At 44.1% G+C, this 24,495-nt stretch overlaps 1 protein-coding gene across 4 annotated transcripts in view; it reads left to right on the forward strand.

Annotated features, from left to right (window-relative positions):
* foxp4 (forkhead box P4) overlaps window positions 1–24,495 on the forward strand; it is a 93,725-nt gene that overhangs the window by 53,366 nt on the left and 15,864 nt on the right. For 2 of the 4 annotated variants that reach the window (XM_044179105.1, XM_044179131.1), the window contains 7 exons: window positions 8,281–8,403; window positions 11,251–11,382; window positions 15,084–15,222; window positions 18,056–18,257; window positions 18,706–18,804; window positions 20,207–20,305; window positions 23,247–23,334. In XM_044179105.1, coding sequence (XP_044035040.1) covers window positions 8,281–8,403; window positions 11,251–11,382; window positions 15,084–15,222; window positions 18,056–18,257; window positions 18,706–18,804; window positions 20,207–20,305; window positions 23,247–23,334 — 882 coding nt within the window. The remainder of the gene's footprint in view (window positions 1–8,280; window positions 8,404–11,250; window positions 11,383–15,083; window positions 15,223–18,055; window positions 18,258–18,705; window positions 18,805–20,206; window positions 20,306–23,246; window positions 23,335–24,495) is intronic. The other 2 variants (XM_044179114.1, XM_044179122.1) reach the window with 2 other exon arrangements.

Consider the following 24,495-nt stretch of genomic DNA (forward strand, 5'->3'; position numbering starts at 1 on the left):
CATAGAAATATCTTAATTACTGTAATTTGCAGCTTTATGATCATTTTTAAATTGCAGCAACTGCACTCAGTTGCTGTAATTGAAGCAATCATCTGTCGGCCACAGAGAGGGTGAGTGAGCGATGGAGTGAGTGAAGCCAGGCATTTAATCTGGTCATTTCTAAAGGTGGCAGTGAGCAACTGTACAGTGACACAGTGGCTTACATCAGGCACAAAATGGCCGTCCTCAGGTTGGTTCCTGCTGGGCTGCTCTCACACATGCAAATGAGCCTCAGCCAATAATGAGATCTTTAGGAGCTCGATAATTAGATTTTTCCCTTCTCTCTGAGGGAGAACGACAGAGGCAGACAGGGAGAGCGGGAAGACTTCTATTCATGTCTTGACTTCTCTGGAGAAGCCTTGGTCTGCGCTGACAAGCCCCACTCCTCCCACCCACCCCCTCCCACCCCCCTCTCCTCTCGTGCCCCTCCACCCCTTCCCCATCATATTTCTCTTCTTTTCTTTATTTATAATAGAGGGGAGGATCTGAGCTGAGAGCAAAAGAAACTCTGAGATTATATCTTCTTTTTGATTGGTTGTTCAGAGATGGTCTCTGTGTTTGGCTGGCTGTGTGAGATGGTATCAATCCACTGTATGTGTGTGTGTGTGTGTGTGTGTGTGTGTGTGTGTGTGTGTCATTGTGTGTGTCATTGTCAAGTGTCACATTCAGGAGAAACTCGACAATAGCTCAAGTCTCGAGACAGGCAATTGCAGAAAAAAAAATGTATTGTGTGCAACAAAATTGTAGCTACAGTTGCTGAAAAGCACAATAATCAGAACAGTGTGAGTGATTATTTAGGAGTTTGATGATTCAAGATCAAAGAGGCGTTTTAATTTGACGTTAGAAACAAATTTAACACAGATAGAAATAATACTTAATAATGCTGGTAGATAATGATTACACTTAAAATAACAAGTCTGGAAATACGAGAAAATTGAATTTGAATGGATATGTTACACAAATTCTAAAGTGAGTCTGTCACACACTTTATTATGTTTAATATATAAACTAGGTTTTTAAGGTTTTTTACTCAAGACGTGGAATATTACAGAACACAATTGGTAATAAAGAGGTTAGAGAGGCAAAATCATATATAACCAGAGGGTCACAGGTTTGAATCCAGTGCTCGCTTGGAAAGTCGATAATAGTAACAATGTTCTTAACTACTGGTAACGTGCCTAAGTAAGGCATACATAAACCTGCAGCTGAACCAAGGACCTTCCATGTGTGAATTAGCTGTGGGCATCGTGGAAAAAGAGCATGCAAGCTCAGTCTTTCCCGAATAAGTATAAGTAAAAAAGGCCATTCCTTTTCAAGAGACTTGATATCCTTACCCTCTGCAGTATTTGGATAATTTCACATTAGGTGTGTGTTTGTAGTAGGTATATAACATAATTGGCCGCAGTTACCTTAATTGGTCGTGGCACGAGTGCAAATGAGTGAATTGGTGGGCACACAGTTGGCAGACAGAGTGGCAATTGGCGGATTACCCAGCATGATATGTAGCATGCCTCCATGACCTGCCGCACGTTCTCTACAATGGACACACTTGGCACGCGCTCATACACTGGGTGGGCAGAAGCAGACACATATACACCCACTTGGCAGACACACGCCTGGCACACTTAACACACTGCCACTTGGCATGCACACATACAGATTAACGCACATGCTTGGCTGTGGCCCATACGTATGTAATTGAATAGCGCGGTGTCCTGTTTTCATGTATTATTGAGGAGCTCGTTTAATTAGGAAAAAAATGAAAAGACTCATTAGAGATATGTTAATTAGCTTGCCTCTCTGCTCTCTGGAGAGGGCTGGCACCAGCACAGTGGGACAGAGGAAGAGAGGGAGCCACGCAGGGATGACGAGAGGAAGAAACTGAGTCATGTCAGTCTTAAAGCAGAGTTTTTATTTCAATGAAAATACTTTTAATCAATATTACAACCCTAATTCACCAGTTTTCTATTTGTTGCTGAATTGTTTTCTGACCTTCCAGCTGCTTTATTTGAACCACTACAGATTTGTAATAAACTACTGAAAATAAGGATTCTGAGGCAGGGTTCAAAGTCTTTTAACTAATCAACAAAAGTATGGGGAAAGATGAGTGTGTAGACCCCCAGAGTCTTCTGAAGCGGTTCCTTCTCTCGTTCTCTTTTATTTCCTTTCAAAGTGTTTTTCCCAAAGCACTCCTTTTGTCCACTCAATGAAAGTGCTTAGTTGGCAGTTTCTCTTATTTGATGTGGAGGGAATTGGTGCTGTGTGTGCACATGCGTGTGTGCGTGTGTGTGTTGGGGGGTAGTATGGGGTCCTGACAGTTTGTGAAGGGCGTATGGAAGGAGGTTGAGCAGCCAGTGGAATGGGTTTGGCTCTAGGCAGAGGGGTGGACAGACAGAGGGGAAGGATGGAGAGGAGAGGTTTGGGTCTGGCCACTGAAGTGTGAAACTCTTATTTTGTGATTTGAAACATGAGTGAAATCAGTAATGAAATATGGTCGATAACGGCCTCTCACACTTCCCAATGAAATGACCGAGTGTGTGTGTGTGTGTGTGTATGTTTGTGCGTGTGTTTCTGGAAATGTGTTGTCATTTTTATTCTGAAGCACTGGGGCGTTAGATGGAGGGAGGTGGTGGACGAGGGGAGAGGATAGGAGGGAGAGAGGGAGGAGAGGAGGAGGAATTTCCACTTGAACTTACCGGTCTTTCACTGTCCTCTCGGAAGTTTTTTTCTTTTCTTCATTTCTCTGGCCCCTGTCAGGGAGAGGTGATTGTTATGCGCATCCACATGCATAGTGTATGTGTATGAGTATGTGTGCCTACGTGAGCATAGAACAAGGCCCAGCTCAGCAATAGACCAGTTGAGATCCCAGCTCCCTGCTCTCAGCAGCCTGCCTGGGCTTAGGTCCCTCTACTGTCCTCACACCTATCATTTCATCTATTCATCCATTCCATTCCATTCCATGCATGCATCCATCCTCCAACCTTCATCTCAGCCTGTTTGTGCTCACCTTATCTCCAATTCAGTTTGTTCTTAGAAACCTGCCATGTTATGTTAAATAAAGCCACATATATCATATTTGATATAAATATGTGAAAGCTACCTTATCGCTTAAAGTATATGCTTGCCAGCTGTGAGCAACTTGGTAAACAATGAAATAAACACTTCTACAAATTTACACCTACAATTACTCACTGCAGCAACAATATATCTATAAAATGGCTAATAAAAATACTGCAGTCTGTTGCAAAATACCTGTAAGTTGAAGGCAGTTAGAAATTGATCTACATACACACACACAGAGATTCAATACAACTCAAACCTCCTTTGGTACATTGAGATTTTTTTTGGCACCAGCTTACACACATGCATTGTTCATAGACTCAGACAGAAACATTACTCAGCAAAAAGTTTGAGGCAGTAAGATGCCTGTATCATCCCCAACCTCACCTGGCTTCGCTCATCAGTTCCCCCCAGAGTAATGTGGCCCCTGGCCCCTCTGCAGATTAGCTGGAGGAGGGGTACTTACCACACACAATGGGCCCATTTTACTTCCAGTGGAGGCCTGGCCCTGAGCTCCAAACAACGCTCTCAGTACAGTAGGCGCTCCTTCTATTTCTCTTTTTCACTCAAATGCTTTTCTCCTTCACTCCTCTGCTTATCTCTTCTTAGCCCCCTTGCCCCACCCCACCCCCCACCCCCCCATGCTCCCCTCTCATTTCTTAGCATGATGAGCACAGACAGGCTGTTTACCTGGAGGGCCTGAAAGAGAGAAGGAGCGATAGTGATGATAGCTGGTGAATAAACAAATCCTGAACCAAAAAGAAGGAGAGGAGTTCACCACACACCATTAAAGCCTTTACACACCAAGAAACGGCAGAGTGCTGACTGTATTTTAAATGGGAGGCTCTCATTTACCCCCCAGCCTGCTGGCAGCTACTGTACTGTACGGTCATGCAGTTGCCATGTGCATGAATAAGCACAGATTTTCTCCCTTTTCTGCCTCTGCTGCTAATGTGTCAAACTTTTGCCACATCAGAAAAGAAGATGTTTGTGGAAATTGTGACAATTTGAAGATTTGAAGTCAGAGGCCAGTTTTTGTGCGCATCTAGGTGATCGCATGTGCGTGTGTGTGTGTGTGTGTGTGTGTGTGTGTGTGTGTGTGTGTGTGTGTGTGTGTGTGACAGGAAGAGAGGCAGGCTTCCAGGGTGAGGTGGTAATGCTCAGTGACAAGGATAAACAGCGCTGGGGTTTGCTTCTACCGGGGTATGTGTCAGCCTCTTTCTCTTCCTTCTGCTTTCTTCTCTGTCATTTTTTCAATTATCCCTCTCTCCTGCATGTCCCCATAGACCCAGAGGCAGGGCCCGCATCATTTAGACTGAGAGCCTGTTTAGATTCTGATTATAGCCTCTTTTCTTCTCACCACTCACTGCCGTCACACACACACACATACACACAGTTACACACCACGTACTGGATGCGCATTTTTGAGCCAGCATGAGGTGAATAACTGTAGCAGTAAATGTATCTGCTAGCAAAGCTCAAGGGAGTGTTGAGGGTACGGTGGCTGTTGCTCACGGCCACTTGGTTTATGTGTTTTTCTGAATTTGTGTCTAAGGAGTGGACTAAACATTCTTGAGATCATCTTTGTTCATTCTAAATGTGACAATTCTGTGTGCACAAATTAAGTGATTGGTAACAGGGCTGTGTTTTCGGTGTAATTTTGCAGTCAGAGACCTCGATTGGAAGGAAGGTGAAGGTGTGAAATCCAAAGTTCACTCCTAAATTAGAGAAGATGCAGTCATTTAACCAGCCTGTCTCTATATAAACATGGTGCTGAGCTGCACTGGGCCTATTCCCCCTGCTGCATGCTGGTTTAATATCAGATCGCCCTCCTTCCTCTCTTGCTGAGGTTTCATCTGAAATGGAAAGTGGGGCTTTCCTCCTCGTTAGAATGAAAAGTCATCAAGGGAGGAGAGGAGAGAGGGATGGAGCCTCATTGAAATGCAAGTTACATCCCCCTTCTTTCTTTCTCTTCACTCCTCTGGGACTCCATGCCTTTCTCCTCCTTCTCCTTCCCATCTTTAGGGCACTCCCTCACTCCCTCTCTTCCTTTGTTAATCAGTTAAACTCCCTCTTCAAACAACCCCTCTAATTACTCCTCCACTCTCTGTAAACGACAAGGCTGTCTCTCGCTTCTCCTCTCCTTCCCTCCCTCCCCCAGCTCCCCCTCTCCAAGACAGGGGTTGACCTCTGTCAGCCACCGACCCCTCAGCACTTTGTATGTGTCTGCCTGTGTGTGCATGTGTGTGTGTGTGTGTGTGTGTGTGTGTGTGTGTACGTTTGACTGATTCTTGCATATTAATGACGGGAGTGACATCTTAGCTTTTAAAATCTTACTATTAGTGGTTCAACTTTCACCTACTGTACAGGACTGTGTGATTGTTCACCCACATATGTGTGTGTCTTCGCTGTCCCAACCATTGCCTCAAGCTCTAGGCCACATTTTCCCCTTCCAAAAACCTGCTGGGTAAGGTTCCTTTCTCTTTCTGTATGACTCTTCTCTCACATCTCTCTATTTTTCAACCATTATATTCTTTCGTCCTCCCTATCTCCCTCAAATCCTTCTACCCTTCTTTCCTTTCTTCCAATATGTGGATGGTATCCTTCCTTCACCCCTCTCTCTGCTCGCCCCTGCACTCACTTCCCCCCCAGCTTCACCTCTCTCCCACTAATCTACCACGCATCTCTCTCTTTTAAATTAACATGCACCATGAAAAAAATGGGACGACAGCGGGAAAAAAAATTAAATGCATTTAATAAATGGCTGACTTCAAATCGCCCGGCTTTTCAGACTCTCCCTATTCACAGTCCAATGAAAGGGGAGAAATCATTCACCGGGAGAGACAAAGCCGAATGAAAATATAATTCCGCATTGTGAGGCGCTTTTGTCCTGGCCCGTCAAATCGCTAATGGCGAGGCTTTTGTTTTGTGGCGGCGCTCTCAGGCTGGCGGTGTCGTATGGTGGTGGCAACGCATGCCCCATAATCACTATGCTTTGTGATATTAGATTATAGGGGCAATTAATGGCGTCAAACATTAACTACTCAGCATTCAGCCTGCCACACACACATTCAGCCTTAAACACATGCATACGGGCACCCACATGTAAACCCACATACACACACACATACAGTACAGTATATCAGCACTTGCACACATGGACGCACATTTAGTTCTGGCGTCAGAGCGTCAGCCAACACACAGAAAGGTGCTATAACTCCAGTAATTATTACGCTTGTGACTTGAAAATGTCAATGGCGGTGTGTATAAAATAGAATGTATGAGTTGTCAGGGAGGAAGAATGGGATGCACAAGAGCAATTAATTACAGCTTTTCATTTGGCAGCTTAGACTGACAAGGCCCTGCGGTGGGGGCAAGCTGGCATGATGCCAAGAGGCACCCATCACCACCCCCGCCTTACTTACTACACCCCCCACCACCCCATCCCCTCTGCCTGTTCCTTTACCAGTTGCCACAACACCACCCTTCCCCTTCCTCACCCCACTCTGACTCTGTCTTTTCTTCTTCTTCTTCTTCTTCTTCTTCTCCCTCAGCTCAAACACATACTCCTGTGCTACAGCTCATTCATCTACATACCCTAACACGCCCCTCTACTCCTTTCCTAGCCCAGACCTACATCTGGCCTCTCCAACCTATTCTCTATCCCCTCACCATTACATGTGGCTGGGAGTGTGTTTAGTTAGGGAAGCCTGGTTTGATAAAGGCAGTGTGTGGGGCCACTGACAGACACACGGAGAGAAAAAGAGACAGAGATGGATGGAAGGAGGGAGGCATGGAGGGGGAGACAGGGGCCAGGTGGGAAAGAGGGTGTTAGTATTTATGGCCAATCTTGTTTACAAAGTCAAATCAGCTCTTTACAGATTTAATTTACCAGTGACAGCTTGTCCCCTCTCTTGCTCTCTACCACACAATTCCCTCACACATCACCCTCCCCACCTGCCATCCCCTCAGGTGGTGAATAGATAGACTGCTCTGAAGAGAACACCGCACACACTGGCACTGGTGCATGCCCACACACAAGCCCACACACAGAAGCACAGTTTGACCATGAAAGAGATTGATATTTCACCACGGAGTGAATATAGATAAATGGCCAATTTCAGTGGTGATAACTCGCCCTTGTATTTCTATATAAAACAGCCGTCACTTCTTAACAGACAGGATTATTTGTATTGAGAAAGCAGTGTGGTTTATTGACGTGTGGTCATTGAAGAAAGGGGAGTGAGATCGAGTCGGACACTAAATATTTTTCAGTGTCTGAACTGCTCTGTCTCTTTATCCTCATTGTTTTCTCAACTCTTAATTCATTTTAATAAATACAAAAGCACTTCTTCAGCAGGATTGCCTGTGTGGTTTTTCATTTATTTGGTCTGCCTTTATGCATGCGTTTGAGTGTCTCAGTTTCTGCTTTATGTGGTTAGTATGCTTTGTTTAGTAGTAGTTTTGCAATGTTTGTAATCAGATCTCAGAATCTTAGTCCATCTCTGTGTACAATACATCTGCATTAAGAGTGCTTGCACAACACATCTGCAAGAATCACCACATTTCTCTCTCTGTCTTTCTTGCTCTCTGTGTGTCTTTGCCTGCCTGCAGCTCTATCTGATGAGATAGACATCTCATCAGATAGCCACTTTGTTGTTTCTTTCTTCTTAGCCAAGCTTGACTGTGTGGAAAGAGAATCGGAGGCTGTCCTAATCATGTGTTTATGGAAGCAGATAAAATTTTATATCTTATAGGGAGATTGCATATCTGTCCCTTGATCTGCCTGTTGTCACAGAAATTGCCTTTTTTTTCTTTTACAATGCCAGCCTTGTGTAGGAAAGTGTCAACAATATGTGTGTGCCGTGGTGCGTCTGTCTATTTATCTTTGTCTGATGTTGCCAGATTTTCTTAGCAGTGATTGACAACAAAGAAAAAGAGACAACACACCTCTCTAACTTTACATGTCCATACCAGCATACTGTACAACCTCATTTCAGATTGTTTGTTTTGAGTTGAGCATTCAGTTGCAGGCACAGTCATGCTTAAAGCTCGCTGTGCCGGCTGGACCTTTTGACACAAAGTTTAACCCATTGATTGAGTTGTCCTACTTTTGCAAGGCAGTATCTTAAGTGTGAATATGCTGAAATTTCTGTGTGTGCATGCCTTTGCTGTCTTAAGGTGCCTGTGTCCATGGCGATGATGAGTCCACAGATGATCACTCCTCAGCAGATGCAACAGATCCTGTCTCCCCCTCAGCTCCAGGCCCTGCTGCAGCAACAGCAGGCTCTAATGCTACAGCAGGTAAAACACACACGCACACATTTACACCCCCCACCCACACACACACATCTCTCTGGTTGGACCGAGTCCCAGGCCGGCATGTTTGGATGTGTCTGTTTTAGTAGGCGCTGACACTCTGGGCGTGATTGTATCTTATTCAATGCTCGGAGATCTTTGAAGATAAACACACATCCACATATCCACTTATACACACATTGTCATTTCGAGTGCCTCCTCTTTAGCATTGTTGCTAGGAGAATGTGCATTCTCCTGCCTGCAGGTACACACTTGCACACCTATACACATCCACATACACACACACACACACATAGGCTTTTTAGCAACAGCCAGTGAATCATAGTGATTCAGGAGTGTGTGTTGATGTCTGACAGGTGATAGAGGGGTTGCCATGTCAACACAAACCAATAAATACGCAACAGATCTGTCAAATACTCCTCACACCAACCTGTGACCTCCTACCTACACAAGCGAAACACACACGCAACCTTGTAAAGACTGTGAAGAGGACTATTAACAGAGTGGAGATAGAGTAATTGTGGCATAGATGATGTCTAGAAAACACATACATACATACACTTGCAGGCAAGGCCAGAGCAGACAGTAGATTTAATAAGAAGCGGTAGCTTTAGGCGAGTATAAATTGCAGTGGGAAGATCTGACAACATGTATCATAATGGAAATGTGAAATGTGCTGGCTTTCTGGAAACAGACATGCAGATGGCTAAGAACCTCTTCACCAGCTCTTTTTTTCTCTAACGAGAAAAAAGGAGACGGGGGAAGGGGGTTGATAATGCACACTCATTCACTCACACACACACACACACACACACACACACACACACACACACACACACATTACACTCCCACTATTAAAACCACTGAGTTTAACATTGCTCTCCCACTTAATTAACCACAGTATGGACTTGCTCTTAGTGTATATCTGCAAATCAGGCACTTTTACACACACACACACACACACACACACACACACACACACTCACACACAGAAAATCAACCAACATATCACTCAGTGAAGCATTAAATTTCATATCCCCATGGCAATACCCCATTGTGTAAGAGTGTGTGTAAGTGTGTAAGTAAGGTTTACGGCCCACTGCTACACAGCAGTTGTGTGTTTGTACGGGCACGCGTTTTTTTGATTTGCATGTGTGCTTGTGTGTGTGTGTGTTTTAACCTTTAAGTTTCTTCTAACCTTTACTTATGCTATAGCTGCTCTGCCTTTTTTTCTTGGTGTGTTCACTAAAGTCAAGGTCATGGTAATAGGCTGGAGAGGTGAGTGCCTCACTTACACATACTCTTAATGCACAGAGCCACTGAATCAAATCATTAAAAAGACCTTAATTATCGCTTAATTATTCCCTCAACTCACCACTCTCCAGCCAAGTCTGTGTGTGTGTGCTTGCATATGCATTTGTCGGTGCGATGAGGAGGCGATCAGGGCTAGTGATGCGGAAAAGAGAGATTAACTCCGCCTAAGGAGCGATAAAAAAGACTAAAGACAGATGGAAAAGAAAGAGCAACAAGAAGGAATGGGTCCTGCATTTAAAATAAATTAAGGGCAAGAAGGAACGTCATAGTACAAAAGCACAGTAAATTATGCAAAATTGAAGTCATGGCTAGGATAAGATTGATACTGGAAATGTAAAACAGCTTTGCCAAAAAGAGCAGGCCCATTACATTACACAGGGCTTGGTGTGAGGATGGGCTGTGGTGTGTCGTCTGCTCACTGTAGGGTCATCCGGATGAGAGACCGAAACAGCTGCTGTGCTGTGAAGTCATTCACTGCTGAAAAGCCTCTTTGAACATTTGACGCACCATGAAACAAAGACAAACTGCAGACGGACACATGTACAAGCTGTTCTCAAGAGGATAACCCCCCCACACACACACACACACACCACCACCACCACACACACAAACACACACTGTGGTCAGTGTGAGTTTTCCTGTCCGACTCTCCTCTCCAAGATTATAATCTTAATGGAGCTTCCTTAGTAAATTAGTGATTAGTAACTCAAACAAACAGACAAGCTATGGCCAGTCAGAGGAGACTCTGTGTGTGTGTGTATGTGTGTGTGTGTGAGTATATGCAAATCATAAATCAATGTGTGTGTTTCCATAAATTACTGCAGTGCTACATCCAGTAGTTTAAAATGATTGCATTTAGCATTACAGTCTAGTTCATTACAGAGAATATCTGCATAATTACAGCAGAAAAGAAATGCTAGTAAAGATGAAGAACACATAGGATTGTAGAAAACTTCAGACACTTTCCTCTATGTCCATCAGGCCGTTACTATGGCGATGGATGGACAACCTATAAATAACCATACATAACCTGGGGCCACTTATCTTATCTGTACATGGTATAGAAACAGCCCATTTAAGATTTACTGACTCACTCACACACATCTACACACACACACAGTCCCAGCAGGTGCTTTATGACACCAGTACAGTAAATACAGTAAAAGCTTCCTAAAAGCATTTCACAGTAGAATATCTCCATGTGCATGTTTTCCCTGTAGGCTTAGAACGGTTCTGTTCAGTCATGCGGACTGTGTGTGTGTGTAAAGAGCATGTGCTAGCAGGACTCGTCTTCAGATCCTGAATAGAAAGCAACTGCATTGCTTGAGACTCCCATTCAAGTTATGGTGTCTGACTATAGCGGCGCATTTCACTGTTGGAAGACTGTGGTATTGTTGAGATTGATACAAAGTGTGTTGTGACTAACTCGCCTCTCATATTTCTTCATCACCACACACACACCCTCCACCCCCACCCCCCTCCTCACCCTGCCTCCCACCTTTCTGTGCCTGTCTCTAGTTACAGGAGTACTACAAGAAGCAGCAAGAACAGTTGCATCTCCAGCTTCTGACTCAGCAGCAGCAGCAGCAGCAGCAGCAACAGCAACAGCAACAGCAACAGCAGCAGGCCGGGAAGCAAGCAGCAAAAGAGGTGAACTTCACCAAGTACACACTCACCAAGCTCAAGTACACTCTAAAGTACACAAGTACCCTTAAATGCAGTAAAAGCGGTTGACATGGGAGCCAGCAGAAGGAAAAAATCACACAGAGCATCTAATGTATAGGATGTAGGCTACACATTAGCTCTTGTTTCCCTTCTCTCTTTCTCTGCTCTCATCCTCCTTTTCTCTGGTTTATTGTTGTGTGTACAAGCTTGTCTCAAAAACATGGATTAGTGAATATGATTTTCATTTTTTCCACCAGCATGCCATGTCGGAGTGAAGGAGTGCTGTGTTAAGCCATACGCTACCCTGCCAAAGTATTCATTTGCATGCCTTCAGCTGTAAGCCCGAGGTGAAATCTCTCTGTAGGAGGGGTCTGCCACTCTTTTAATTGTCAATTAACCCCACCAGCACTAGGAGCCTCCCTTGCTCTCGCTTTCTCTCTCTCTCTCTCACACACACACACACACAAATATTCATGAACACACACAGTGTACCAGGTTTAACCACAGCTGTGGTACAGTAGGATAACAGGGGATCAACTAGGATCACATCGTGGCACAACAAAGAGGATTTCAATCGATCAGACAAGATTACTGTCATAACCTGTGTGTACGAGAGGGTGTGTGTGTGTGCCTGTTTGTGCATGCGTGTACTGTATGTGTATAACACATACATTTTTGTTACATGTCACCGAAATTGCCAAACACACAGAGGACCATGCAGGAGACAGACTTAAGGAGAAGGGAGACTTTTCTGATAAACGCATGAGGAGACACATCCTAGATTTCTCCTGCTCTTCCTCCTCTCCCTCTCCCAGTGGGCAGACCCCCCCACCCACAAACTCCTCGCCGACAGTGGTCAACCAACTCGACCGTGACCAAAGCAAACCAGTTGTGGTTGACTCGCATGTTGAGAGGGTGTCTGAATTGCTTTCCCTTTCTCCCTTCTCTCTGCTGCTGTCCCAGTTTTCAGGTTTGTTGTCCTGTAACAACTAGACAAGTGCAAACACTGGTCACACGGCTACACATACATGCAGAGAGGGAGAGGCTTGATGTGTGATGGTTCATTGCACATACACATACACTTGGGGGAATATGCCTCCTTACAGAGCTGCATACAGCTGATATGACCAAGGCCATTTCCAGCAGTCAATCAATCAAAACAAAAAACACCTTTTTAGTCAACTCTCATATCTCTCCTGGTCAAGCAGGTGCTGTCAGATATTGATGCAGGGGTCATTTATGTAAGGCTTGTAATGTTTGTAAGCCTGTCCAACAATGCAAGATAACCAGCCAAGTATATTGTCTCTTAACCTATAAACTGCTACTGGTCAGAGTAGTGTTAGGCAGACCAGGTGTGGAGGACGATTTTAACCAACTTTAGATTCCATCAGGCCTTTAATACACCCAGAAAACAAGTGAAGCAGAGGAAACAGAGAAGAGGAGTGGAGGAAGGAGGGAGAATAAAACAGAACATCTCTCCTTTGCCTTTTGGAGTGTTTGTGCTCGAGTGGCTGTGACTTTTTGCCCTTTTCTCTCTTTTCCGCAATTCCTCTTCACTTTCTTGTCTGTGTGGAAGTGATGCATTGAAAGAAAGAGTATGTATGTGTATGTTGAGTCAGTGATTGTGTGTGTCGCTGGTACATTTGGGACTGGTCAGGAGTCAGCTTAATGAAGTGACTCTGACCATCACAAGAGATGTGTGCATGTGTATGTGTGGGCGTGCGTGTCTGTCTGTTAGTGTCCTTCTATATGTGTGTGTGTGTGTGTGTGTGTGTGCACGCCTGTGTGACTGGCAGGCTCAGACAGTGTGTGATGTGCTCATAAATCACATTGACAGCCTGTTACTGCGCTAGCTTTGGCCACTCAGCCACAGCTAATGTAAACAGAACACAGGCACACATACACACACACACATACACACACAATGTGTGTTTTAAAGAACCATAGCCATATCTCAGGAGGGAATGAGCGACGGGGGGAGTGGAATAAAATAAAATGGACAGACAAGTGGAAAAGGAGGGGCAGGAAGGCTGGAAAGAGAGAAAAAAGAGGAAGACGGGAGGAAACTGTTCACTTAGGACATTCTGATCATGATAAACTATTTATTGCAACAAATGAGAATTTGGCAATTCACTTTACAGGAACTGAATTACGTAAGCGTGACACAGATTTGTCTGTGACCACAACACTCCTCGCCTTTGACAACGCCTAAGAGATTAATGTTTCCCGATTATAATGTAGGTTCAATACAACCAATACAGGTGTTTTTAACCAACAAACTGTAGAATGAAATTGCAAGAAAAATGCAGGAGGCGACTATGGTGGTGGAAGGAGTATGCAGGATTAGACAGCATCAGGTCTGTTTCATGGACTGTAGCTGTGGTCCCGATCAGGGGCTAGACCTGCTTGTAAGCAGTGCTCGCAAATCGCTTTGTGAAACGGGCCCAAGATTTTCAGCAAATTGTACAGTAAAAATATTAAAACATTTTCAATTAACTTCAAAACTTATAGTTGAAACCAAATTCCATTGAACATTTGCAAAGAAAAAAAGGTGTTTCCCCCTTTCTTTAATCCTCCTATGTTTTTCATTTGTAAATAGTTAGTTGTGCTTACTCCTTTACAACCCCCCGCACCTCCCGAACAGCTCTCTCCCACACACAAACACACTGCCATCCCACTGCTTCTCCCCATGTACCAAGTCTGAAAGGAAGTGACCTTTCTGCCCTTCCTGTGAGATCCTCTCTGTTCAAAGAGTTCCAGGCTGCCACTCTCTCTCACACACACAATGAGTAGTTCCTCAAGTTGTATTTATTTATTTTTCCTCTCCTCTAGTTATCTGTGAGAGATAAAGTCCATCTCTCTTGGGGGTTGGTCAGGGGGGACTTCAAACAGCGCCGCACAGGCCAGGTCTGCTCCAGACTGGGAGAGCAGGAAAGGGGACATTTATCACCGTAACACACACCTCCCTCATTCCCTTCCCTCGTTCTCTTCATGCTCAGGGTCCTCACAGCTTGGCTTCAGGCTTTTCTTCCTTTTAATACTAATTTATGTATACTACTATAATTTTGTTTTTCAGCAGCAGACAATTAACCTTTATATCGCCCTTTTATTTATTTTATATGGTGTTAGTTGACTTTATACTTGAATTTGTTGAGACTGAATGATGTAATGGGACAAGCAGACCAACTGAAATCATAATAACAACAGGAAAGGGCATCTTCTCGGATGTCGAAGAAAAAAAATCAATCTGGGGCAGCTGTCTAAGTCTGGCATTTAGTTCAAAACTACCACTGAAAAATGTGACACTTTTACAAAATTTGAATCTTTTCAGAGGACAATAGAGGGATTAGAGTTGATGTTGGAGTAGAGTTGATACAATTGTTTTTAGGTGCAAGTAAATTTCCTCAGTTGGTACTTCACTGGTTCAGTATACTTTCATGGTTTGACATTTTTTGTGCCAAAATGAGCAGAGGGTTTATTACTACAAATATTTTGGTCAAAATTCTGGCATTCTGTGCAAATTTTGGTCGCAAATTAACAAAAAACTTAGTTGGTCACTATCTGAACAAGTACCAGCGGGTGTTATATTTTAGAAATATTACAGATAAAATAAAAAAATATGAGTAAAAAAAATGGTTAAAGAACTGGGTGTTCCACCCTTTGTCCCTCTGTCTTCTGACTAACAGCAGTTAGGCAGTAAGCAGTTGGCCTTCCAGCAGCAGCTGATCCAGATGCAGCAGCTTCAGCAGCAGCACATCCTCAATCTACAGAGACAAGGCCTGGTCCCACTACAGCCAACCGCCACCATGCAGTCTCTGCAGCAAGGTATGTGCACCTACACACACACATTCATATACACAACCCCCAACCGTACAACACTCAGTCACACAGACCCATTCTGACAAACATGCATGCACACATGGTCATAACCGAGCACACACACAGGCCTGTACCCAATGCCGCATGTGAAGCCTGTTAAGTTAATCAGCCTATAAAAGATAAAAGGAAACCTGATTGGTGGGTTTGTTGAAGGTACTCATTTGGATAATAAGTAAAATATGCCACTAAGTCCCCTGCTTGGAGGTGTGCGCATGCTTGTGTGTGTGTACTTGAGATTAGCCAGACACAAGAACATCATCGTTTTGCTATTGCTGTGCCCACTGGATTTTTTTTTTTTTTTTTTTTTTTTTTTCCTATACGTAACTTCTCCCACAGTCCCTTCATTTTGTCAGCATGGTTTTAGAATGATAAAAGTTGACTGTTGACTGGCCCGCCCTCACTGAACATGTGTGTATATGCGTGTATCTTTGTCCGCTTTTGTCTGTACACAGTAATGTCTAACACACGCATACACACTATCTCACACACAGAGAATGCTTTAGGGGCTCTAACGTGGCCGTAACATTGCTAAAGCGCTGACTGAGTTGACCAAACAGACCAGTTTCCTTTCCTCCATCTGTTTGATCTCTCCCTTTCTTTTGTGTGCAGTCACATGCAGTCACACACAGAAACTCTCATACTCGCACTGTAATCTGAATCCAACAAAAACAAATATAAACTCAATCAAATCAGTTAAATTTTAGTTTATGTCAAATAAGCTTAATACATCACCCAAGAATTGCACAGAAACTTTAGTGTGATTTGTGCATGTGTGTGTTTATGTGCTAGGGGGCAGGATGTGTGTGTGTGTGTCCACCGGAGGGCAAGTGGAGTTACCAGTTTACAGAGAGAGTGAAAAAAAAAAGAGAAGATACAAATTGAATACAAATGAGAAGACAGAGGCTACAGTTTAGAAAAGAAGAGTGTAATTTTTCAGACATTTGCAAACATTTGGTTTTGGCATCTCCTTCTCCTTCTCTTTCTCTCTGACTCCCTCTGTATCAGAGTGGAATTTCCCTGCAGCGTGAAAGAGACGGTCCATTGTGACGGCTCAGCCAGGCGTGAGCCAGAGCATTCCTCTGGCCAGCCATGCCACACAAACACACAAACACAAATGCATAAAATGCTCGCACCTACACACACAACTGCACACACTATTGCCCCGCCTCAAAGGGCCGTTGTGTCCGGTGGGTAGTTGGTGGGGGGTGGTGACATGAGGGGTTCTGCTATGGTTTTTGTTTGTTCTTTTTACTGCAGTAAGATGGAGGCACTTCGTAGATATCTCATAACTCCAAATGTTCATTAGTGACAAAACTTACTAAGTTCATGGCAAAAAATATAAGAGAGAGCACTAAACTAATATTAATGAGAATCAAACTGTTTTTTCTAAGCACCAACCAAGCATTGATAATGTGTAAGGACTTATTCGTTTCAGCAGTTTCTTCACTCTCATGCAAAAAAACCCATTAGATTTGACTTCATCCTGTTAGAAGCCCACCTTCTAAGTAACTTCAGGCTACTTCCTAGCATGTCTCGTTTGTCAACAGACACCAATGTGAAATAAATATGACCCTAGCAGCCAGATGAGGGTATGTGAATGTTTGAAATGTGAGTCAGTAACGGTTAGCAAGAGTACTCTCATCCTCTCAAATACTTTATATCTGTCAACACTAGCTGGAGGATATTGTGAGAACACATTTTCACCTGAATGAACACAAAATCGGGATTTTTGTTTTCAAATCTGTTCTGCTCTCGGCTGCTTACACCTTGAGTTTGCTTGCTTTACACTCATCAGTAAACTGCTGACTTTCACCAGAATCTATTGTTTTTCTAAAGTTAAATTTTTTCTTGTATTTTTAATTGAATGTGTGTGGTATGAGGTAGTCTGATAAGTCAAAAGAGGAAACACTTTATCTAACAATCCTTTAACTACTTTACACTTTCACTCTCTGGGTGTGTCCACAGATTGGTTAGGTTTCTTGGATAATAACATGCACTCCGCACACACACACACACACACACGCACAGAAATCTATGCTCACACTGCCTCATTCCTCCAGAGTGAGAACTTTTGTTTTGGCGGGACCACAGAAGAATGCAGACAAAGCAGACATAATATTTGGATTGCTGCGAGGTCTGTGTATGTGTGTGTATGTGCAAATGTGTGTGTGTGTGTGTGTGTGGCTGCATGCGTGCATGCGTACATGCATGGTAAGATCCATTGGAGTAGGCTGTGGCATTTTAGGCGTCTCTCTCACTGTGAAATTGGAGCAGAAATAACAAAGCTGCGACTAGAAAGAACTCAAAGTGTGCACCCACCCTGTTCAGACAAATAGTGGTAGTGACAGGAGCAGTGGTGCTGGTGGACAGTAGCAATTGCCAACAGAGATTAGGAAATAGTTGAGGAATAGTGGATATCTGTAAAAATAACAAAAATATGCAGAAATTAACCTCTTGTCTGTTTTAGTTTGTCCTATTTTCCTCTCTTAACCACTCCCAGGGGACTGTAATAGTTGCATGTGTGTTTTATGTGGATTAGAATAGTTAGTCGGAGCTCTCTGTGACATCAGTTTATTTACAGTGTGTCTGTGTGTGTCTGTATGTGGGTGATATTGTAGATATGGTCTCATCTGACTTATTATTAACCATATTTCTTCTTAGCGTTGTTTGAATTATCTTAACTTAAATATCCTGTAATCATATTTGCACTGAACGTGTGAAATTGATCAACTGAGTTAGGTACCCATGGCTAAGTTAACTGTGCGTCCCTTCTCTGCAGCGATGTGTCCGTCAGACCTCCAACAGCTGTGGAAGGAGGTGTCGGGGGTGCCGAGCAGTGAGGAGGCCCTGAAACAAGCCGAGGGCCTGGACTTGAGCACCAACAGCTCCAATTCTACCTCAGCCTTCCCCAAAGCTGCCAGCGCTCACATCTCACTGCACAGCCTGGCCAACGGTCAGAGCCACACCCCAAAGAGAGACAGGTACAGTAATGTGCAGTATGTCAAAATAATTAAAATTGTGATGGTGTGTCTGTGTGATCTGTAGTCTCTGTAAGTCACACAGTCTCACTATGTCATTTTTAGGCTTTTAACTTTTAGCTGTTCCATACTAATACACGTAAACCCAGTTACAAAGCATGCACATGCAGCATATCACACATCACCAAGGTGTAAACGTCTTTCAGCTCATTTGATAGGAGGTGTGTTGGATTCAGTATGTTCTGTCAGTGTGCTGTCAATCACATGCCAGTGTAGTATGGAGGAGAGGAGAGCATGGTGGAGGCAGCCATCTATTATTGTTAGATAAATTCCTTGTTACCGTGTTGACATATCAGAGATGCATGTGCTGGGAGTACTTGTTCTACACTTATGAGGGCTGTGTTGTCCCATGGCTGTTTTGGCTGCTCATGGGCTTGTCTCCATCTTTAAGAGCCAGACTGTTTGAGTGGATATCCTCCTTCACCAAGGCAGACAGCGGAGATGACCATGTCCCCCTTTACTCCAAAGGCAGCCAACCCCCCAGCAGCCAGTGAGTAGCACATATATACTCACACACACACGAATGGACAAGACTGAGAAAGAAGGACTATTGGAGGGTGGTCTGCAGTGTCCTTCAGCACAGATTCACTGCTTGCTCCAGGGGCATTGTTGACCCTGACCTCTGACCTCATTTTGGAGGGGGTCAGAGTGGGCGTGCAAGTATTATTAGTATATGCCTTATAAGAGCTTCTATTAATTGATCAAATATGTCACACACTGTCATACTACAGCTACAGTGGGCTGCTGGTATCCCAACAGAGTTGGCCTTTGTAGAAGTACGAAGGGGGTAGCATTAGTGTGTTAGCCTGCTAAGCTAATGCATGGCTGATGTGGAGGAGAATGTGGTTGCCAGCAGTTTGTCATGTCTGCTGTCTGAGCTGCTTCTGAGTTGACTCAACCACAGCCAGCACACACACACACACACACGTGCAGACATGCACGCACACAAACTCCAACCTCAGCCAGCACATATGATCAGGAAGAGGCGAAAAAGCAAAGAGAGAGGGAGAGAGACATGTTTCCATCTGCGAGACAAATGGTTTTTGTTAGACAACCTTCTGATGTTGATTTGGGAGAATCCCCATCCCAGTCTACACACACACACATGCACACACACACACACACACGCATACAAATACACACATACACAGTCATGTAAATATATGTGGAGACAGCAGTCGCCGGCGAAGGTCCAGGTCTGAACCACATCTGCTACTGGACCTGCCACACACACACACACACTTACACATACATGCACAGTTATTTTACCCTGGGTCCAAACCAAACCTGGCCCAGTCTTTCATCGCCACACACACATACAAACACACACACACTCATAAATATGCACGGATACACACACAAAAACACACACATGCACAAGCTCACCACAAAAGAACAACCAGCACATGACGGCAGCCGCCGCCAATCAGTCATGGCTGGTTGGTCCTGTGCCGACTCTGTGTCAACTCCTGAAACATAAGAACACACACCAACACTAACACACACATGGGCAACACATACGCCAAGGACAGAAAGACAGGTCATGGACTTAAAGAATGTGCCTCTGAGGTTGCTGGACCAATTCCCTCATTCGCCTGGCTTCTGTAACTGACCCCACTCTGCTCTATCCTCCTCTCTCTGCACTTGGCTTCGTGAACTGTGCAAACTAATGACTGCTAACCAGACTCAGATGGCTGTATTGATGTTTCTGCTGCTACAGTTAGTTTTGCCTGTGTCTGAGCGTGTGTGAGCGTGTGGCAAAATAATGCTTTGCTTCTTATTCTGAGAAAGTAACTGCTTTTATTGGCTGTATATTTTATATACATGACAACATATGAAAAAAAAATCTGTTTTACTAGCTCACTGTTGTCTCTTTTTGTCTCGCCCCACAGTCATGAGGAGCACGCCGGCTCCCATCCTCTCTACGGCCATGGAGAGTGTAAGTGGCCTGGCTGTGAAGCACTGTGTGAGGACATGGGACAGTTCATCAAGTAAGTTAACAACCACTCAAAAATATGATATATGCTGTGTAGGTTGGGGTTACAGATGAAATAATGCACCACACAATGAAAAACATACCTTAGTGCTTGAAATGGATGACTGCTTCGCAGCTAAAGTGCTTAAAGTTATAGAATTAAAATATGAGTCCTCATGACAACATGTGCCTGCATACTGTATATTTAATACTGCAGTGGGAAAAAGACAACAATGGCAGGACAATATTTCCAGACAAGTTCTCAATTTTTAAAACATCACACAGATAAAAATCAGTAAAATCTTGTTATTTTTTTAATGTAATGTGCAAATGTGCAAACTTTTGCAGTCACGCACATCACTCTCATCAAACACAAACCAGGTTTAAGACCACATAAAAACTTCCTTCCATTTTATCAGTAATTGGTAACAAACACAATGCCTGTTACTTGAAAAGGCTCCTTCTCCGATTCAGATCACCAGTGGGAACAAAAGATGAAGCAGAGCAAAATGAAGCTACTGTTTGTGCTAAATATGGAGTGTCAGTCACGTACATCACTGGGGTTTCGCATTACTTCACTAATTCATCTGTTGCAATCTGTTACATCACATTTGCTCTGAGGCACATGCGTGCATACACGCACATGCACAAACACACAGGTACACACATACGCTCAAAATGTGTGTAAGTTCTCTCTTTTTCGAGGAATTTAGACTCCTCCTACAATGGTATCCTCTTCCTCGCTCAACTGACACACATTTTATTGGCTGTGTGCACATTTGTTGCTTTAATGCAGGCAAGCAAAAGTGGTCTAAATATGTAAATTGAGCCCTTCCTCCATTTGGTTAGTGTTTTTTTGTCTGTGTGTTTGTGTTTTGTATGATTTTTCTCTGAAGGGCCAGACAGATTGTTTCTTTGCTTACATAGAAAATGATTCTTAATTAGCTCATCCACATGCACATCTTTTTGTTTCCACGTAAAGACATCAAACAACTTCTCTCCCACTCATTCCCACTCTGCATCCATCATGTTATTTGCCAGTTTGGAGTCACTGGGGTGCGCTGATGCAGTAGCTGGCCTTGACTTTCTGCTACCTCCTCCTCTGTCACACACAGTACAGTGGACTTCCCCATGGCACTATGGCTGCTAACGAAGGCTTCACAAGCCTCTAATGAAGCCCTAAACAAACTCACACTCTCATTATCTATGTGGAACTTAGCTATTTGAACAATGGAGATATTAATAAACCGGGGTGATGAAATGCATACTCACACACACACACACACACACACACACATAGAAGTATGCGTAGTGATTGTGATGGCATCGGACAGTCAGATCAAAGCGTGCAGGCAGGCTGGGAAAGTTTGGAGAGGAAAGCTGTTGTTTGGTGTCTCATTTCACGTAGCCCCAGGGCAGATGGAAGGAGAAAGAGAGATAGAGTGAAAGTGTGTGTGTGTGTGTGTGTGTGTTTAAGAGAGAGAGGGAGATGAAAAAAAAGAGGCAGTGACAGATAATGCCTACAGTCCGACAGTGCACTCCCTTCCAGCAAGCCTTAGTCATCGCCCCAGGAGGGAAAGAAGGGAACAGAGGAGGGAGACACTCCACTATTTCAGGCCTTTCTTCTCCTTCTCTTCTCCCTCCCAATCCTCTGGTATAATACTCTGGCTGTGGTCGGTGGAGCTGGGTGTAATGTGGGTTAAAGCCTTGTCTGCCAGCACTCTGAGGAGTAAACAGAGCCTCATTGTCGGGACACATCGAAAAAAAAAAAAACCTTGCTACTGTTTATGGCCCAGCTATAGAGGGAGGGGAGGGTTTTGGGGGCAGATTTGATTGGAATGAGTGTGAATCACAGGCATTTGGGGAGTTGCGGGGGAAGACGAGTGGGAAGGGGAGAGTGGAGAGAAGTGCGAGTGAGGAACAGTGAGAGAGAGCTTAGAGAGTGAAAGAGAGAGAGAGAGGGGTGAGATCATGTTTTTGTTATTATTATCGTGCACTTGTGTTGAGCCGTCTATCTGCCTGGATTAGCCATGCTATGACATCATTGTTTTTGTTTCATTTCTAGTCTTTGCCTGATATTGCCTAACTTTATGCTTTCTTAAAGACACACACGCACTCAAATAGTCATACACTACATCCACACACACACATTTCCTAGTGTAACATACATTTTCACAATAAACAAGTCAGAAAAGTGGCTTTATGAAGATTACTCAGATTAAGTTAAGTTAATACCACAGGATATCGCAAAACTCACTCTGATGTACACACAACTACACACACACACACACAACTACACACACACCGTGACATGCATGAGCACACACACTCATACACACACCAGGCAGGCAGCGGCAACCTGTGAATAACCTTGGCGATGACAGAGCAGAGAGAAAGGGATGGAGGAAGGGAGGGGTGGGCTGGGAAAGATCAGAAGGTCCCGGGTCCTCCCACATTGGAGGAAACAAACAGCGCCACCATTCACACATACACACACGTCCATGCATACGCACACACACACACACGCACCAGTGTTAATACATGGAGTGGAGTTTAGCTAACAGAAAGTCGTTAGATAAGGCTATGTGCGATAACACATGAGCTCATATCCAGGTGGTTGTCTTGGATCATGGCTCACTAAGCACCAATGAAGTATACACACACAAAACACAGCTGCTGCGTCCTTCACTAGACAAAATAAACTTCCAAGATTAGGATTTATTTTTATAGCGCTGAAACAGCTTATAACTCAGTTTAAATAAAAGTGAAAGAGCTGAGTTTTGTTACTTCATCGTTGAGGACCTGTGAGTTCATTTAACAACGATTCTATTGACTCAGTGTAACTTAAAACTCATCATTGAATTGGGACCAGTAGCGCTTTGTTCATTTTGATGCTTTTTATTAACTTATTTCCCAAAAATGATTGAATGTCCTCTTGCATTTCCCTTCACCTCTAGGCACTTGAACAATGAGCACGCCCTAGATGACCGCAGCACTGCTCAGTGCCGAGTCCAGATGCAGGTGGTTCAGCAACTGGAGATACAGGTGAGTCACATACACATACACACACTTAATTTTCATCCTCTCAAACAAAGTCATGAAGACTGTTTCAGCCAGTCAAAAGCAGTAACTTGTCAGAGGCAGGGCAGAGTTTATGGAGAGCAGTGGAGCTTGTAATTTAAAAGGAGCAGTCGGCAGGGAAGCTGCCATCGCTGCTCCAATTATAAAGCTGCTCTGGTCACCAGCAAGAGAGAGCAAGGCTGAGAGAGGGGAGGGGGGAGAGAGAGAGAGAAGAGAAAAGACAGCGAGAGAGACATGAGCTAGAAAGTGGAGGACCAGGCTGCCTCTCTTGTTCTCAAATTGGTTCATGCATGCAATGCTCTTGAAACATCTGAATGCTCCAGCAAAAGCAAAATGCCAACACGTGGTAAGAAGTGAAATGCCGTTCTCAAACAGTACATAAGGAAAGTTCCAAACAAAGTGGAAATACAAAGGCTGCCGCTTCACACACATTTTGACATAGTTTCCAAAACACTTCTGAATATCCTGTTCACATCGCTGTGTGTGTGTGTGTGTGTGTGTGTGTGTGTGTGTGTGTGTGTGTGTGTGTGTGTGTGTGTGTGTGTGTGTGTGTGTGTGTGTCTGTGTGTGGGCTGTCCAGCATTAGGGTTAGCATTGTGTTTGGTGGTGGTGGTAGTAAACAGCGTTTAGCTGAGCCCCTGAAGCCACCACCAGAGAACACAAAGTGACAGAGAGGCAGCTGGTGTCACATCACATCAGGGCTGCCGTCTCTCTCTCCCTGACATGTCACTTCATCCCTCAGCAGTCCACAGGCACACACTCTACCCTACAGTAGCACACACACACACACACACACACACACAGCAGCAGCAGCAGAAGCAGCAGAAGCACCACAGGCACTGTTTAAATTTCTCATATTTGCACAACTCTGCAGTGTGTGAGTATGTTAATGGTGCTATCAGTCTTAGTGTAGATCCGTTGTTTCTGGAGGCTACACGTTTGTATGTGCTTGCACTCACGCACAAACACACACGCAGGATGCCGCATTTCCAAAGGCTGTAGCAGCACCCATTAATCAGCAGTTAACAATGTCAAACAGGGACGAGTGTGTCTGCAGGCTAGTGTAAGTGTGTGAGAGGGCTCCGGGTGCTAGGCGGCTGACTCTCATATTCATCTCTCTGCCTG

This window comes from Siniperca chuatsi, linkage group LG2, assembly GCF_020085105.1.
Source record: "Siniperca chuatsi isolate FFG_IHB_CAS linkage group LG2, ASM2008510v1, whole genome shotgun sequence".
Classification (NCBI taxonomy): domain Eukaryota; kingdom Metazoa; phylum Chordata; class Actinopteri; order Centrarchiformes; family Sinipercidae; genus Siniperca; species Siniperca chuatsi.